Source organism: Rhinoraja longicauda, unplaced genomic scaffold, assembly GCF_053455715.1.
Source record: "Rhinoraja longicauda isolate Sanriku21f unplaced genomic scaffold, sRhiLon1.1 Scf000421, whole genome shotgun sequence".
NCBI lineage: Eukaryota > Metazoa > Chordata > Chondrichthyes > Rajiformes > Arhynchobatidae > Rhinoraja > Rhinoraja longicauda.
The window spans coordinates 1-15077 of record NW_027601638.1 but is presented as its reverse complement, the minus strand read 5'-3'; the positions used below and the strand labels follow the sequence as shown (position 1 = coordinate 15077).

Here is a 15077-nt window from a genome sequence, read left to right as displayed (position 1 = left end):
CCACTTTTCAGAAATTGGACATTTTCACCTGCGGCGCCAACAAGGGTGGGGTGGGGGGTTCCCCCGCTGTCAACCACAGGGCAAGTGGTTCACGGGTTCCTCTCAACCACCACCTCCCTGTCACTGAAAACCTGCCACTGTTGAAGGTGTAGGAAATGCAGTCGCCAATTTGCAGAAAGGACAACTCAAAAACAACGTTCAAAAGACGAGTTGCTGCCTCACATAGTGAGAGATTCGTCAAAAGGCCGAATGGCCTACTCGTGCAATTATTTTCTACGTTTCGCCGTTTCTATGGTGACGTTTTGGAGAGTGAATCCATTCATCTGGGATGGAGCAAGATTTCCATGAACTGGGCCAATGGGCGGATCAACGGCTGATTTATTTGACTCGGATAAAGGTGATGCAAGTTGGTAAGGCAGGCCAGGGCAGTTTATCTGTCTGTCGTAAGAAAATAACTGCAAATGCTGGTACAAATCGAAGGTATTTATTCACAAAGTCCTGGAGTAACTCAGCAGGTCATGGAGCATCTCAGGAGAGAAGGAATGGGTGACGTTTCAGGTCAAGACTCTTCTTCAGACTGATGTCAGGGGGCGGGACAAAGGAAAGATATAGGTGGAGACAGGAAGATAGAGGGAGATCTGGGAAGGAGGAGGGAAGGGAGGGACAGAGGAACTATCTAAAGTGAGAGTGGGCTGAAGGAGGAGAGAATGGGGGGTGGGGAGGAGAGAGTGGGTAAAGGGGATTGGGAAAGTGGGGGGGAGGGTGGGAGGGAGAGTGGGAGAGTGGGGACTGGGGAGGGGGACAGCGGGGGAGGGGGGTGGTTGGGGGAAGAGAGAGTGGGGGTGGGTGTAAGGGGAACAGTGGGGCTCAGGCAAGAGGGGAGAGTGGGGGGAGGGTGGGAGGAGCAGAGAGTGGGGTGGGAGTGGGACTGGGGAGTGGGCAGCGGGGTGGTGGGGGGAAGAGAGAGTGGGGGTGGGAGGGAAGGGGGAATGTGGGGGTCAGGGATGAGTGGGGGAGGGAAAGGGGGGAAGGTGGGGTGGGGGAAGGGGACAGTGAGAGTGAAAGGGGGAGGAGGGGGTGTGGCAGGAGGGGGATGCTGGGGGGGAGAGGGGGTGTGGGGTGAAGGGAGGGTGGTGGTGGTGGGAAGAGGGTGGGGAAGAGGCGACAGTGGGGGTGGGGAAGAGGGGACAGTGGGGTGGGGGGGGAAGGGGGACAATGAGAATGGGGGTGGGGCGAGTGTGTGGAGGGGTGGGGGGCATGAGGGGCTGAGGGTGGGGGGGAGGAGAGGATGGGGGAGGAGGGGTGCTGGTGGGGGGAAGAGAGAGTGGGGGGTGGGGGGGAAGGAGGACAGTGGGGGTCAGGGAAGAGGGGAGAGTGGGGGTAAGTTAGGAGGAGCAGAGAGTGAGGGTGGGAGGGAGAGTGGGACTGGGGAGGGGGGACAGCGGGGGAAGGGGAATATTGGTGGGGGGAGGGGAGACAGTTGGGGTGGGGGGGAAGGGGACAGTCGGTGTCAGGGAAGAGTTTGGGGTGGGAAGAGGGAGAGTGGGGGGAGAGCGGGAGTGGGGGGAAAGGGGGGAGGGGACAGAGAATGGGGGTGGAGCGAGCGAGTGGAGGCGAGGGTGGGGGTAGGAGAAGGGTGACGTTGGGTGGAGGAGAGAGCGGGGGAGGCGGGGTGGAGGAGAGAGGGGGTGGGGAGAGTGAGAGTGGGGCTGGGGGAGGAGAAAATATGTGGGTGGGGAGGGTGTTGGGGGAGAAGAGAGTGGGGGAAAGGAGGGTGAGGGACTGAGAGTGGGGCTGGGGGAGGAGAGAATGGAGGGGAGGGGGAGGGGGGTGCAGAAGAGAGTAGTGGTGGGAGGGAGAGTGGGGCTGGGGAGGGGGACAGTGGGGGAGGAGGGGATGGGGGGAGAGAATGGGGGGGTTGGGGAAGGAGTGAGTGGGGGAAAGGGGGGTGTTGGGTAATGGGGAGTGGGGGTGGGAGGGAGAGCGGGTGGGGAGGAGGGAAGAGTGGGCGTGGGGAGGGGGGGGGAGGGGATAGCAGGGGTGGGGGGTGGTGGTGGGATGAGAGAGTGTAGGTGAGGGGGAAGGGGGCGGTGGGGGTCAGGGAAGATGGGAGAGTGGGGGGGTGGGGATGGGGCTAAGGGGGATTGAGTAGGGGGTTGAGGGTGCTACACCAATACAGGAGAGGCTTTGGATCCAGGGCTCCTCGGTCACACCCTCTCCCCTTCCCTGTACACCCTCTACGAGGAACGGTCTCCCACTTGTCTTTTAATGACAATTTAAAACTCATACCCACTTACAGTATAGGTTCGTGCAATAGATAAATGAAATACCCTCTGGTTGAATTTGGATAATTTCCACGACTAGTAAGGTTCACAAGAACCGAATAGAAAGTTTGTGTTTATTAGAACATGTGCTTGGTGCTTCTCGACCCGAAACGTCACCCATTCCTTCTTTCCAGAGATGCTGCCTGTCCCGCTGAGTTACTCCTGCATTTTGTGTCTACCTTCGATTTCAACCCGCATCTGCAGGTCTTTCCAACACATCAACACAATCTGTTCGGGATAGTATAACTTGCTTTTAAAGTCTGTTTGTCAATGTTCCTGTCTGCAAATCGATTCTCCATTCTTGTTACTGGCTGCACTTCAATGCGATTTACACCAGCAAAGCACTCTGGGGTCTCCTAAAAGAGATGCGAGGACATTGTATAAATGTTAGCGGTTGTGACGCTGCAATGCTGAGAATTATATGCTACAATACAATACAATACAATATATCTTTATTGTCATTGTACAGGGAGTGGTACAACGAGATTGGGAATGCGCCTCCCATACGATACAATAAATCAATTGGCTAATCAGTATAAATTTAGACAACCCAATGAAACAAAATTAGAAACAGTTTTAAAACAGAATAAAGTGCAAGTAGATCTGTACCGGTTCGCTGTGCGATGTGACCATCCGGCTCAGCAGGACCGGTTCATAGCAGCTATGGCCCTGGGATGAAGCTGTCCCTGAGTCCGGAGGTGCGGGCGTAGAAGGCCTTGTAGCGTCTGCCCGGTGGTTGAAGTTCGAACAGACTATTGCAGGGGTGTGAGGAGTCTTTGTGGATGCTGGTGGCTTTTCTGAGGCATCGTGTGTTGCAGATGCCCTCCAAGGCTGGTAGCTGTGTTCCGATAGTCTTCTGAGCTCTATGGACTACCCGCACATTGTAACTTCCCGTTTCGCTATCTATTGTACTTGTGTTTGACTTGACTGCCTTTATCTTTGGTATTATCTAAGTTGACTGGATAGTGTGCAAAAGTAAATCTTTGTACACGTGAAAATAATAAACCTAAACGGTTTGGGACTGGAGACACTGCGGCAGGTGGGGGCGGGTGGTGTGTGGGGGGGGGGGGGGGGGGGTGAGTGCCGGGGGTTAGGAGGCGGGCGGGTTGGGTGGGCGGGGGTTTCACACCCTCCGGTGTTTATGTTCTGCCCCCGTTTTGTCCGTGATCCGTAGGGTCTCACAGAGACTTTTGGACATTCTGTGAAGAAAGTCACATATTTGGAACATAAATCGATAATTATTTAACTGGTTTAGTCGACAAATTCACTGCACTGCCCATCACAAACGCTGCCGTGGCTGGCGGGATGTTCCAGTGATTACAGCTGCCGCCAGCGAGATCCAACGACCAGGGTTCGATCCTGGCCTCCGGTTCTGCTTGTGTGGACTTTGTTCAATCAACCCGTCACCGCGTGCTTTCCCCGCGGGTGCTCCGGTTTCCTGCCACTTCCCGAGGGGCGTGAGGGGCTCTCGGTGAACCGGCTGCTTGATGTGACCCCAGCGTCGGTTAGTGTGGGGGTGGAGGCAAGGGGAAATAGGGTAGGGTGAGGGGGTGATGGTACGAGTGCGAGAAATGAGTGCAAGCAGTGGGGCTGATGGGAATACAGTGAGTGGCGGCAGAGAGTTGACTCACAAGAGCCAGGATTTGCTGGAATCTGGAACACATTTTAAAAAATCCGCTCGACTCATCCGGTGAGGCAGCATCTGTGGAGGGACATGGATGTTTCACGTTTCCACTCGTGATCCTCAGGATTGATGGACGATTGGCTTCTCGTCTTTAAAATCGTGCGTAAAAAAGAACGATCCTTTACAGAATTTCACATTCAGAACTTGAATTTCCCCTTGAACTTGGTACATCTAGATTGTGCTCGTGTACAGTATGATTTGAATGGACAGCACGCAGTCAAAGCTTTTCACTGTACCTCGGTGCACGTGAAATCATAAACCAAACAAAACCAATACCACCATGTTGTTGTCAGCGTGTCAGTGAATGAATGAATGAATGATTGATTGAATGAATGATTGAATGAACGAATGAATGAATGCTTGAATGACACTTTATTATCACATTTGACATGTCACAGTGGGATTCTTGGTTTTGCATGCACAAGTATGCAAAGAGTCGCTACACAAACTGCACCGATAGAGTTACAAAGTATTCGCTGAAACGGAGACAGAGACAGAGACGGCGAGAAAGCGAAGGGAACAGTCGGGCTCGAGCAGAGGAAAGTGGGAGCTGGTGGGAAACTGGCAGTGAGGGAGGCCAATTCTCTGAATGCATTCAAGAGAGAGCTAGATAGAGCTCTTAAGGATAGCGGAGTCAGGGAGTATGGGGAGAAAGCAAGAACGGGGTACTGATTGAGAATGATCAGCCATGATCACATTGAATGGCGGTGCTGGCTCGAAGGGCCGAATGGCCTACTCCTGCACCTATAGTATAAGAAAATAACTACAGATGCTGGTACAAATCGATTTATTCACAAAATGCTGGAGTAACTCAGCAGATCAGGCAGCATCTCGGGAGAGAAGGAAATGGGTGACGTTTCGGGTCGAGACCCTTCTTCAGACTGATGTCGGGGGTGGGACAAAGGAAGGATATAGGTGGAGACAGGAAGATAGAGGGAGATCTGGGAAGGAGGAGGGGAAGGGAGGGACAGAGGAGCTATCTGAAGTTGGAGAAGTCGACGTTCATACCACCGGGCTGCAAACTGCCCAGGCGAAATATGAAGTGCTGCTCCTCCAATTTCCGGCGGGCCTCACTATGGCACTGGAGGAGGCCCATGACAGAGAGGTCAGACTGGGAATGGGAGTGGGAGTTAAAGTGCTGGGCCACCGGGAGATCAAAGCAGGAAGCAGCAGAGATACAGAAGTGGTGTAACTGAGGGAGAGGTGGGGGAGGGGTCTGGGGGCGACTGAATGAAGAATGATCTATGTATCAACGTCGAACTACAATCTTTAGAACCCGGGGGAGCCCGGAGCTCAGGACCCGCCGCCCGCGGCCGCGGCTGAACCCGCGGGAAGGGCGGTTGTTTCAATCTTTATATTTTCACAAAAGTAATTTCTGTTCCGTTGCCGGACGCAGTTAACGCGTTAAAATGAACGGATCGTCAGCTCTGATTTCAGTTGCAGTTTATTACACTCTTCCCACATTTACAATCCCCCTGGTTTTATTTCCGCGCTCACTGGGGTTTTTACGACGCGGAATTTGGGGATTAAATGGGAACCGTTCAGCGCCGACCTGTTGTCCACCGGGTTTCTGCCCCACAGCCCCTGAGCCCCGCTCCTGACGCCGGTCCCGGGACCCGACCCTTTTACACACCCGGAGCGGAACCGGAGCAGATTCTCAGCCAATTTCCATCCCAATAAGGCCCGAAGAAAGGATAAAGTTTCTCCGTGAATTTATTCCCAGTGAAAGTGTGGAGATGGGACTTGATGCCCGCGTCGCAAAATGAAACTGTCCCGGACTCGTAACTGAGATAAACTCCCACCCTCCCGGGGATGGGACGGGCGGGGAGACGGGATGGAGGGGAGGTGAGTGCAGCAAACTCGTCACCCACCCGCCTGATGCTCCAGACTCCAGTCTCCGGGGTCAGTGTGACCCGTCTCTTCCTCTCCACAGACTCTACGGCGACTCCCAGACTCCACCACCGACTCCCCGCCACCTCCACCTCCAGTAATGTCTCCCCGATGTGAATCCCTCCGATCCCAGCACACACGCACTGCCTGTAAACCTCTTCCCGGTGTCAGGGAAACTCCTCCGGGTCCGGGTCCGTCTCACCCTCTTCCGATCCTCAGACACCTCGAGCCCCGGACCCGCTGTTTCCACATCCAGGGTGACGGAGACTGGGGGGAGAAGCAGAGAATCAGAGAGTCCCCGGGGGTCGGGGGGAGACTCGGGCAGCGCGGCCCCGGGACCGGGGGAGAGGCCGCTCGGCATCAGGCACAGGCGGGCGGACAACTGAAACCTTGCCCGGGGTTTCACCCCGACCACATCGGGTGGACAACAGACATCTCTCCCGGAGTTTTTATCCGGGGATGGAGATGGGAATTTCGTGAGGTGGGGGAGGGTGGATGGGGAGGACGAGTGCGGAGAGTGAGGAGGATTGCGAAATTGCGGTGGAGATGGAGGAATGAAGCGGGCTATTCAGATATGGAGGCAGATCGGAGCAGGTTGATATTGAGGTGAGCGGTAATTTGAGGATGTTAAAGAGGAGGTCGAGGTGAGTGGTGGGGTCGTCATGATCACAGTGAATGGGGGGTAGACACGAGGGGCCAGATGACCTGCTCCTGTCTTTTTTGAGTGGAGGGTGAGACAAAGGGAAGGGTGGGTTTGTTAGTCAATTGGATTGGAAGGGATTACAACAACTTCATCAGGTCTGTAGGGCTGGGTTATCAGGTGAAGTTGGACAGTCATCAGGTCATAATGTCATCAATGAAAGTATTAGAATTAGGCCATTCGGCCCTTCAATTCTACTCCACCATTCAATCATGGCTGATCTATCTCTCCCTCCTAACCCCATTCTCCTGTCTTCTCCCCATAACCTCTGACATCCATACTAATCAAGAATCCAGCTATCTCTGCCTTAAAAATATCCACTGACTTGGCCTCCACAGCCCTCTGTGGCAATGAATTCCACAAATTCACCACCCTCTGATTAAAAGCATTTCCCCTCATCTCCTTTCTAATGGAACATCCTTTAATTCTGAGGCTCTGACCTTTCGTCCCTTCCTGCCCAAACCACCCCATCCCCGGGCACATTCCCCTGCAACTGCAACCGCAGGAGATGCAACACCTGTCCCTTTACCTCCCCGCTCAACTCCATCCAATTTATCCCAAAGAGGAGGAAAGATTCCAAGGGGAGTAAGAGACACCCGTGGCTGACAAGGGAAGTCAAGGACAGCATAAAAATAAAAGAGCAGAAGTACAACAAAGCAAAGAAGAGTGGGAAGCCAGAGGATTGGGACTCTTTTAAAGAGCAACAGAAGATGACTAAGAAGGCAATACGTGGAGAAAATGAGGTACGAGGGTAAACTAGCTAATAATATAAAAGAGGATAGTAAAAGCTTTTTTAGGTACGTAAAGAGGAAAAAAATAGTCAAGGAAATGTGGGTCCCTTGAAGACAGAAGAGGGAGAATTTATTATGGGAAACACGGAAATGGCAGACGAGTTGAACCAGTACTTTGGATCTGTCTTCACTAAGGAAGGTACAAGCAATCTCCCAGATGTTCTAGTGGGCAGAGATCCTAGGGCAGTGGTGTCCAAACTTTTTTCAAAGAGGGCCAGATTTGATAATGTGAAAATACCCAAGGGCCAATGCCCCCACCCCCCCCCGAACCTTTAACTAATACGCACTCCCCCCCCCCCCCCCCGAACCTTTAACTAATGCGCTCCCCCCCCCCCCCCGCCCGAACCTTTAACTAATACGCCCCCCCCCCCGGACCTTTAACTAATGCGCTCCCCCCCCCCCCGAACCTTTAACTAATACGCTCCCCCCCCCCCCCCCGGACCTTTAACTAATGCGCTCCCCCCCCCCCCCCCCCCCGGACCTTTAACTAATACGCTCCACCCCCCCGGACCTTTAAACTAATATGCCCCCGCCGGACCTTTAACTAATACGCTTCCCCCCCCCGGACCTTTAAACTAATACGCTCCCCCCCCCCTACGGACCTTTAACTAATACGCTCCCCCCCCCCCCCACCGGACCTTTAACTAATACGCTCCCCCCCCCCGGGATCTTTAACTAATACGCTCCCCCCCCCCCCCCGGACCTTTAACTAATACGCTCCACACCACCCCCCCCGGACCTTTAACTAATACGCTCCACCCCCCCCCCCCCCACCGGACCTTTAACTAATACGCTCTCCCCCCCCCCCCCACGGACCTTTAACTAATACGCTCCCCCCACCCCCCCGGACCTTTAACTAATACGCTCCCCGGGAAGGTGTAGTCGCCGTCACCTCTCCCGCTGGGGGGGGGGGGGGGGGGGGGGGGATGCGGCACTCGCCCGACTGACGGGAGCGCCTGCCAATGAGTGTGCGGGGTGAGGAGAGCTCAGCTGCTGCTCTCCCGTCCCCCCGTACGTCCTCAAACCCGCCGCCGGGAAGTGTAGTCGCCGTCGCCTCTCCCGCTCGGGGGGGGGGGGGGGTCAGGCAGCGCTGACCGCCGGGAGGTGTAGTCGCCCTCTCCTCTCCTCTCCCCCTCCCCCTACCTTCATTCTGTTAGACAGTGCTGGCGGGCCATGAATAATAATTTTTAAGACGGAAGCTGCGGGCCGTATAAAATCTGACCTCGGACCGCGATTGGCCCCCGGGCCGGACTTTGGACATGTCTGTCCCAGGGTGACGGAGGAACTGAAGGAAAATCCACATTAGGCAGGAAATTGTGTTGGGTGGACTGATGGGACTGAAGGCTGATAAATCCCCAGAGCCTGATGGTCTGCATCCAGAGTACTTAAGGAGGTGGCGCTTGAAATTGTGGACGCATTGGATATCATTTTCCAATGTTCTATAGATTCAGGATCAGCTCCTGTGGATTGGAGGGTAGCTAATGTTGTCCCCCTTTTTAAGAAACGAGGGAGGGAGAAAACGGAAATTATTGACCCAGTTAGTCTGACATCACTGGTGGGGAAGATGCTGGAGTCAATTATAAAAGACGAAATTGCGGAGCATTTAGGTAATAGAACAGGATTGTTCCGAGTCAGCATGGATTTACAAAGGGGAAATCATGCTTGACTAATCTTCTGGAATTCTTTGAGGATGAAACCAGGAAAATTGACAGGGGAGAGCCGGTGGATGTGGTGTACTTTGACTTTCAGAAAGCCTTTGACAAGGTTCCACATAGGAGATTAGTGGACAAAATTAGAGCACATGGTATTGGAGGTAGGGTACTGACATGGATAGAAAATTGGTTGACAGACAGAAAGCAAAGAGTGGGGATAAATGCGTCCCTTTCAGAATGGCAGGCAGTAACTAGTGGAGTACCGCAAGGCTCGGTGCTGGGACCGCAGCTATTAACAATATACATTAATGACTTGGATGAAGGGATTAAAAGTACCATTAGTAAATTTGCAGATGATACAAAGCTGGGTGGTAGTGTGAACTGTGAGGAAGATGCTATGAGATTGCAGGGTGACTTGGACGGGTTGTGTGAGTGGGCAGATGCAAGGCAGATGCAGTGGACGTACAACGAGATCTGGGTGTCCTAGTGCATCAGTCACTGAAAGGAAGCATGCAGGTACAGCAGGCAGTGAAGAAAGCCAATGGAATGTTGGCCTTCATAACAAGAGGAGTTGAGTATAGGAGGAAAGAGGTCCTTCTGCAGTTGTACAGGGCCCTAGTGAGACCGCACCTGGAATACTGTGTGCAGCTTTGGTCTCCCAATTTGAGGAAGGATATTCTTGCTATTGAGAGCGTGCAGCGTAGGTTTACTAGGTTAATTCCCGGAATGGCGGGACTTTCATATATTGAAAGACTGGAGCGACTAGGCTTGTATACACTGGAATTTAGAACGATGAGAGGAGATCTTATCGAAACGTATAAGATTATTAAGGGGTTTGGACACGTTCGAGGCAGGAAACGTGTTCCCAATGTTGGGGGAGTCCAGAACACAGTTTAAGAATTAGCCATTTAGAACTGAGATGAGGAAAAACATTTTCAGTCAGAGAGTTGTGAATCTGTGAATTCTCTGCCTCAGAAGGCAGTGGAGGCCAATTCTCTGAATGCATTCAAGAGAGAGCTGGATAGAGCGCTTAAGGATAGCGGAGTCAGGGGGTATGGGGAGAAGGCAGGAACGGGGTACTGATTGAGAATGATCAGCCATGATCACATTGAATGGCGGTGCTGGCTCGAAGGGCCGAATGGCCTCCTCCTGCACCTATTGTCTATTGTCTTAGATAGTTCCTCTGTCCCTCTCTTCCCCTCCCCTTCCCAGTTCTCCCTCTGTCTTCCTGTCTCCACCTACATCCTTCCTTTGTCCTACCCAAAACGTCACCCTTTCCTTCTCTCCTGAGATGCTGCTGACCTGCTGAGTTACTCCAGCATTTTTGTAAATAAATATCTAGTCCTAGACTCGCTCACTAATGGAAACATCCTCTCCACGTCCATTCTATCCAAACCTTTCACTATTCTGTATTTTTCAATGAGATCCCCCCTCATTCCTCTAAGCAACAGCGAGTACAGGCCTAATGCCGACAAACGCTGATCATAGGTTAATCTACTCATTCCTGAGACTATTCAGACTGGTACATTTTTTCTTGGGAGCCTGCCAGGGTGACATTATAGATGTGTATAAGATGTACAGATAAGGTGATTAGCCACAATACTTTACCCAAGGTCGGAGAGTCTAAACCTCGAGTGCATCAGTTTAAGGTGAGAGTGGAAACAATAAAAAGGACCTGAGGAGCAGGTTTTTCAGTCAGTGGGTAGTGTAGATGTGGAACGATCTGACAGAGGAAGTGGGCGAGGCAGGTACAATTACAACAGTTCACAGAGAATTGGGTAGATACGTGGGTAAGAAAGACTTGGAAGGATATGAGCCAGACTCAGGCAAGTGGGCTAGCTTGGTTGGGCAACGTGGTTGGCATGGTCGAGTCGAGTCAAAGGGCCTGTTGCTGTGCTACAAAGCTCTCAGACTCTGTGAAGCTTCCCAGCAGATGAGCTTGGTGGTAGATCAAATCTTCAATTTTCCCTTCAGTTCAAAATAACATTAATCTTTGCATCTTTGTATAACTTAAAGATAGACCAATCAAAGGTAGACACAAATGCTGGAGTAACTCAGCGGGACAGGGAGCAGCTCTGGAGAGAAGGAATGGGTGACGTTTCGGGTCGAGACCCTTCTTCAGACTGAAGAAGGGTCCAGACCCGAAACATCACCCATTCCTTCTCGACTGAGATGCTGCCTGTCCCGCTGAGTCACTCCAGCATTTTGTGTCTACTTTCGATTTAAACCTGCAACTGCAGTTCTTTCATACACATCTTACTTCAAGATGTCAGAAACAAGAACAATGGAAAAGGTATAAGCTTTACCTTGCTTGAAGTCATCAGATGTTTCTTTAAATGTTGTGTTGAATGAAACAGGGCAATGAAACTTTTCACTCGGCAAGGCCTCCTCTACCACCGACAGTGGTTTGGCTTCATCACGAACCCTGCGAATATTTAACAGCCGGTTATCAACTGAGCATTAGAAATGTTTTGAGTTGTTCCACCAAAACTTACAATATTTCCATCAAGAGCATGTCCTACCTTCGCTTGTGATCAGCTTCCCCCTGAAAGAAATAAAACACAAATCTCAATTGACTGTGATGGACCGTCCTCATCCCGACAGCGGGAATTTCTCCACATTTCTACAACCCTCTGATAATTCCCATTTCCCAACTCTTATCTCCGCTGCCATGCAGATAGAAAGTGGACATTACCGTCGAGACATAGAACGATGGGGAAAAGCACAAGGAATGTTCATGAGAATGATGCCATGACTGAGAGGATAGACCTCAATGCAAAGACTGGGCAGGTCGTGGGATTTTATCTGGAGAAAATGTCAGGAATGATGGGATAGGATTTAATTTATCGGTGGATTTAAATGGGTGAGGATGAAATAATATCTCTAATCGATGGGAGAGCAAAAATCAAAGCTGAAATGTAACCTGGTCTTCAACAAATACCGAAAGGAATGCAGTCATGAGAACATGGACCTCGCTAGCATTGGAGGGAATGAAGACAACAGCAGAGATACATTTAAGGGCAAGCGGGATAAACTCGTGAGCACTCCTGGAATTTGGGGTATTGTTACCGGGTGTGGTGAGTAGATGGGAGGGATGTTGAGTGGAGCAGAAATCCTGACTGGATAGGATGTGGCGAATGGCCTGGTCTATTATGTAGAATGGGATGTAATTCTATGGTGAACAAAGGCGGGTAAAACAAACAGAGCAAATTCCCCCAAGGTGACCGCCCACTGCTGATGGGAACCGGATATAGATGTCCAATCTGCTGTGTGCGCCACATTCTAGATTTCAATGTTAATCCCCACAATGTGGTCATGGCTAATCTAGCCCAGGAACGAACTCCTCCGCCTTGTCCCATTCCCTTTGATTTCAGTTCCCCGAATTTTCGAAAATTTATCCTCCTCTGGTATAAATACGTCTAATAGGTTAAACCTCTCAGAGTCTCTTGGTTGGAGAATCCCAGAGATTTACTGTCCTCTGCTCATTCGTGGCCCTTGGGATCAGATATAGGATCACCCGTCGTAGTTCTCAACTCCACAGAATACAAACACCTCTCTACATTCAGGCCAGGCATTCCTGAGATCCCATAGATTATGCGGGAGGCCAATTAGTTTGGGAACAACAGCTGGAACAGATGAAACATTTACCCAGTTCTGAATTACTGGTGAATGCAGCATGTATTTCTGAAATATCCCCCTCCATTTTGTGACTGCACTTTCACTTCGCCAGACTGTGGTGTAACCCCTCACCTTCAGAAACACCACACTGTCCTTTTGATCCATCTGCTGCTGCAACTTAGAGAGTTCCTCCTGAATAGATTTTAAATTCTCTTCGATCTCTCCAAGATTTTTCTTCATTCTATTCAGAATCCTCTTCTCTTCCTCCTGGATATCTGCCTGTACGCGCTGCTCTTTATCAGTGAGAATCTGGTGCAATTCAGCAAACTGGGATGCGATCTTGGACTGAAGGTTGTGTGACTGTTCCTGTCAAATGAAAGGTGAAGATCAAAATGTAATGTCACTGATTGTGTTTCCCTCAGAGGTTGACGGAGACATTTGTCCTGTGCATTTTTTTACTTGCTTTGGCAATTCAATAGTTTGTCTAAATGCTTCTGAAATGTTGTGAGGGTAATCTTATAACCTTCAATCCTCTACACCTAATACAATTCCCAGCTGCCTATTCCTTTTCAGGTGTCCATTAATTCCCATTTATCCGTCCACCACTCCCTAGTGGGGTGCCGCAAGGCTCATTGCTGGGACCGCAGTTATTTACAATATATATTAACGATTTAGACGAGGGAATTAAATGTAACATCTCCAAGTTTGCGGATGCCACAAAGCTGGGCGGCAGTGTGAGCTGCGAGGAGGATGCTGTGAGGCTACAGGGTGAGTTGGATAGGTTGGGTGAGTGGGCAGATGCATGGCAGATGCAGTAAAATGTGAATAAATATGACGTTATCCACTTTGGTGGCAAGAACAAGAAGGCAGATTATTATCTGAATGGTGTCAGATTAGGAAAAGTGGAGGTGCAATGAGACATGGGTGTCCTTGTACACCAGTCAATGAAAGTAAGCATGCACGTACAGCAGGCAGTGAAGAAAACTAATGGGATGTTGGCCTTCATTGTGAGAGGATTGGAGTTTAGGAGCAAGGAGGTCCGACTGCAGTTGTGCAGGGTCCTGTTGAGACCACAGCTGGAAAATTGTGTGCTCTTTTGATCTCCTAATTTAAGGAAGGACATCCTTGCTATTGTGGGAGTGCATTGTAGGTTCATCAGGTTAATTACCGGGATGGCAGGACTGACATATGATGAAAGAATGTATCACAAATGCTGGAGTAACTCAGCAGGTCAGGCAGCATCTAGGAGAGGGAATGGGTGACGTTTTGGGTCGAGACCCTCTTCAGACTGATTCTGAATGGGTCGACTGGGCTCGTATTCACTGGAATTTAGAAAGATGAGATAGGATCTTATAGAAACATGTAAAATTCTTTAGGGATTGGAGAGGCTACATGCAGGAAAAATGTTCCCGATGTTGGGGGAGTCCAGAACCAGGGGTTATAGTTTATGAATAAAGGGTAGGCCATGATCATATTGAATGACGTTGCTGGCTCGAAGGGCCAAACGGCCTACTCCTGTACCTATTTTCTATGCAGCGCCCGAGGTCAGGATCGAACCCGCTCACCAGAACTAGGAGACAGCAGCACTACTTGTGTCACTGCGCTGCCCTGTTATTACACGCGTCACAGGGATCAGGAAATCGAAACTTAAAAACCTCACCAGAACTCCAGAAATCTTCTCTTTCTGTTGCTGCTCCATTTGCTGGATCTCTGATTTATCTTTTGTGAGAGACTGGATGGAAGCTTTAACCTGACCCTGCGATTGTGTTTGAAAATCGGAGAATAAAAGCGTTAGACAATAAAGACGGAACTAAACAATGATGCGATCAAAATCGGTTTGCTTTTACCTTGTAGTTTTCAACAGCTTCTTTAACCGGCATGAAGCTGTGAGACTTGTGTTCCCGCGCATCTCGACAAACCACACAGATCAGCTTCTTGTCAGTTTCACAAAACAGCTTCAGTTCTTCCTGATGTTCCTCACAGTGAAGTTTACTTTCCTTCTCTGTCCGATTCAGGCTCAGTGTTCGAGCTTTCTCAGCCAGTCTCGCCAAGGCCCGATTCACCCTGAGGGTGCGGTCTGTAAACACCTCTCTACATTCCGGGCAGGAGTTTCTCCCCTCCCTGTCCCAACTCTGTGTGATACAGGAGCGGCAGAAGTTGTGCCCACAGTCCAATATTACCGGATCGGTGAAGAAATCCAGGCAGATGGGACAAACTGCCTCCTCGGTTAAACTCTCGAACCTGTCTTTCGAAGCCATTTTTTTACTCTGCCATTTCCTGGTTCAAAACGCATGTCCACTGCGCACGTCGCAAATGTTCAACGTGAAGATGCAGAAACAAGGAACTGCAGATGCCGGGTTACAAAAAAAAGTACAAAGTGCTGGAGTAAGTCAGTGGGTCAAGCAGCACATCTGGAGA

At 50.8% G+C, this 15077-nt stretch overlaps 1 protein-coding gene across 1 annotated transcript; it reads right to left on the bottom strand.

Annotated features, from left to right (window-relative positions):
- Positions 1-3447: 3447 nt before the first annotated feature.
- On the bottom strand, positions 3448-14661 carry LOC144590948 (zinc-binding protein A33-like; the record flags this gene model as incomplete). Its single annotated transcript, XM_078395309.1, has 4 exons — positions 3448-3523; positions 12838-13025; positions 14320-14415; positions 14507-14661. Coding segments are annotated over 4 exons (515 nt in total), but the record flags the coding sequence as incomplete, so codon positions are not given.
- Between the last annotated feature and the right edge of the window lie 416 nt (positions 14662-15077).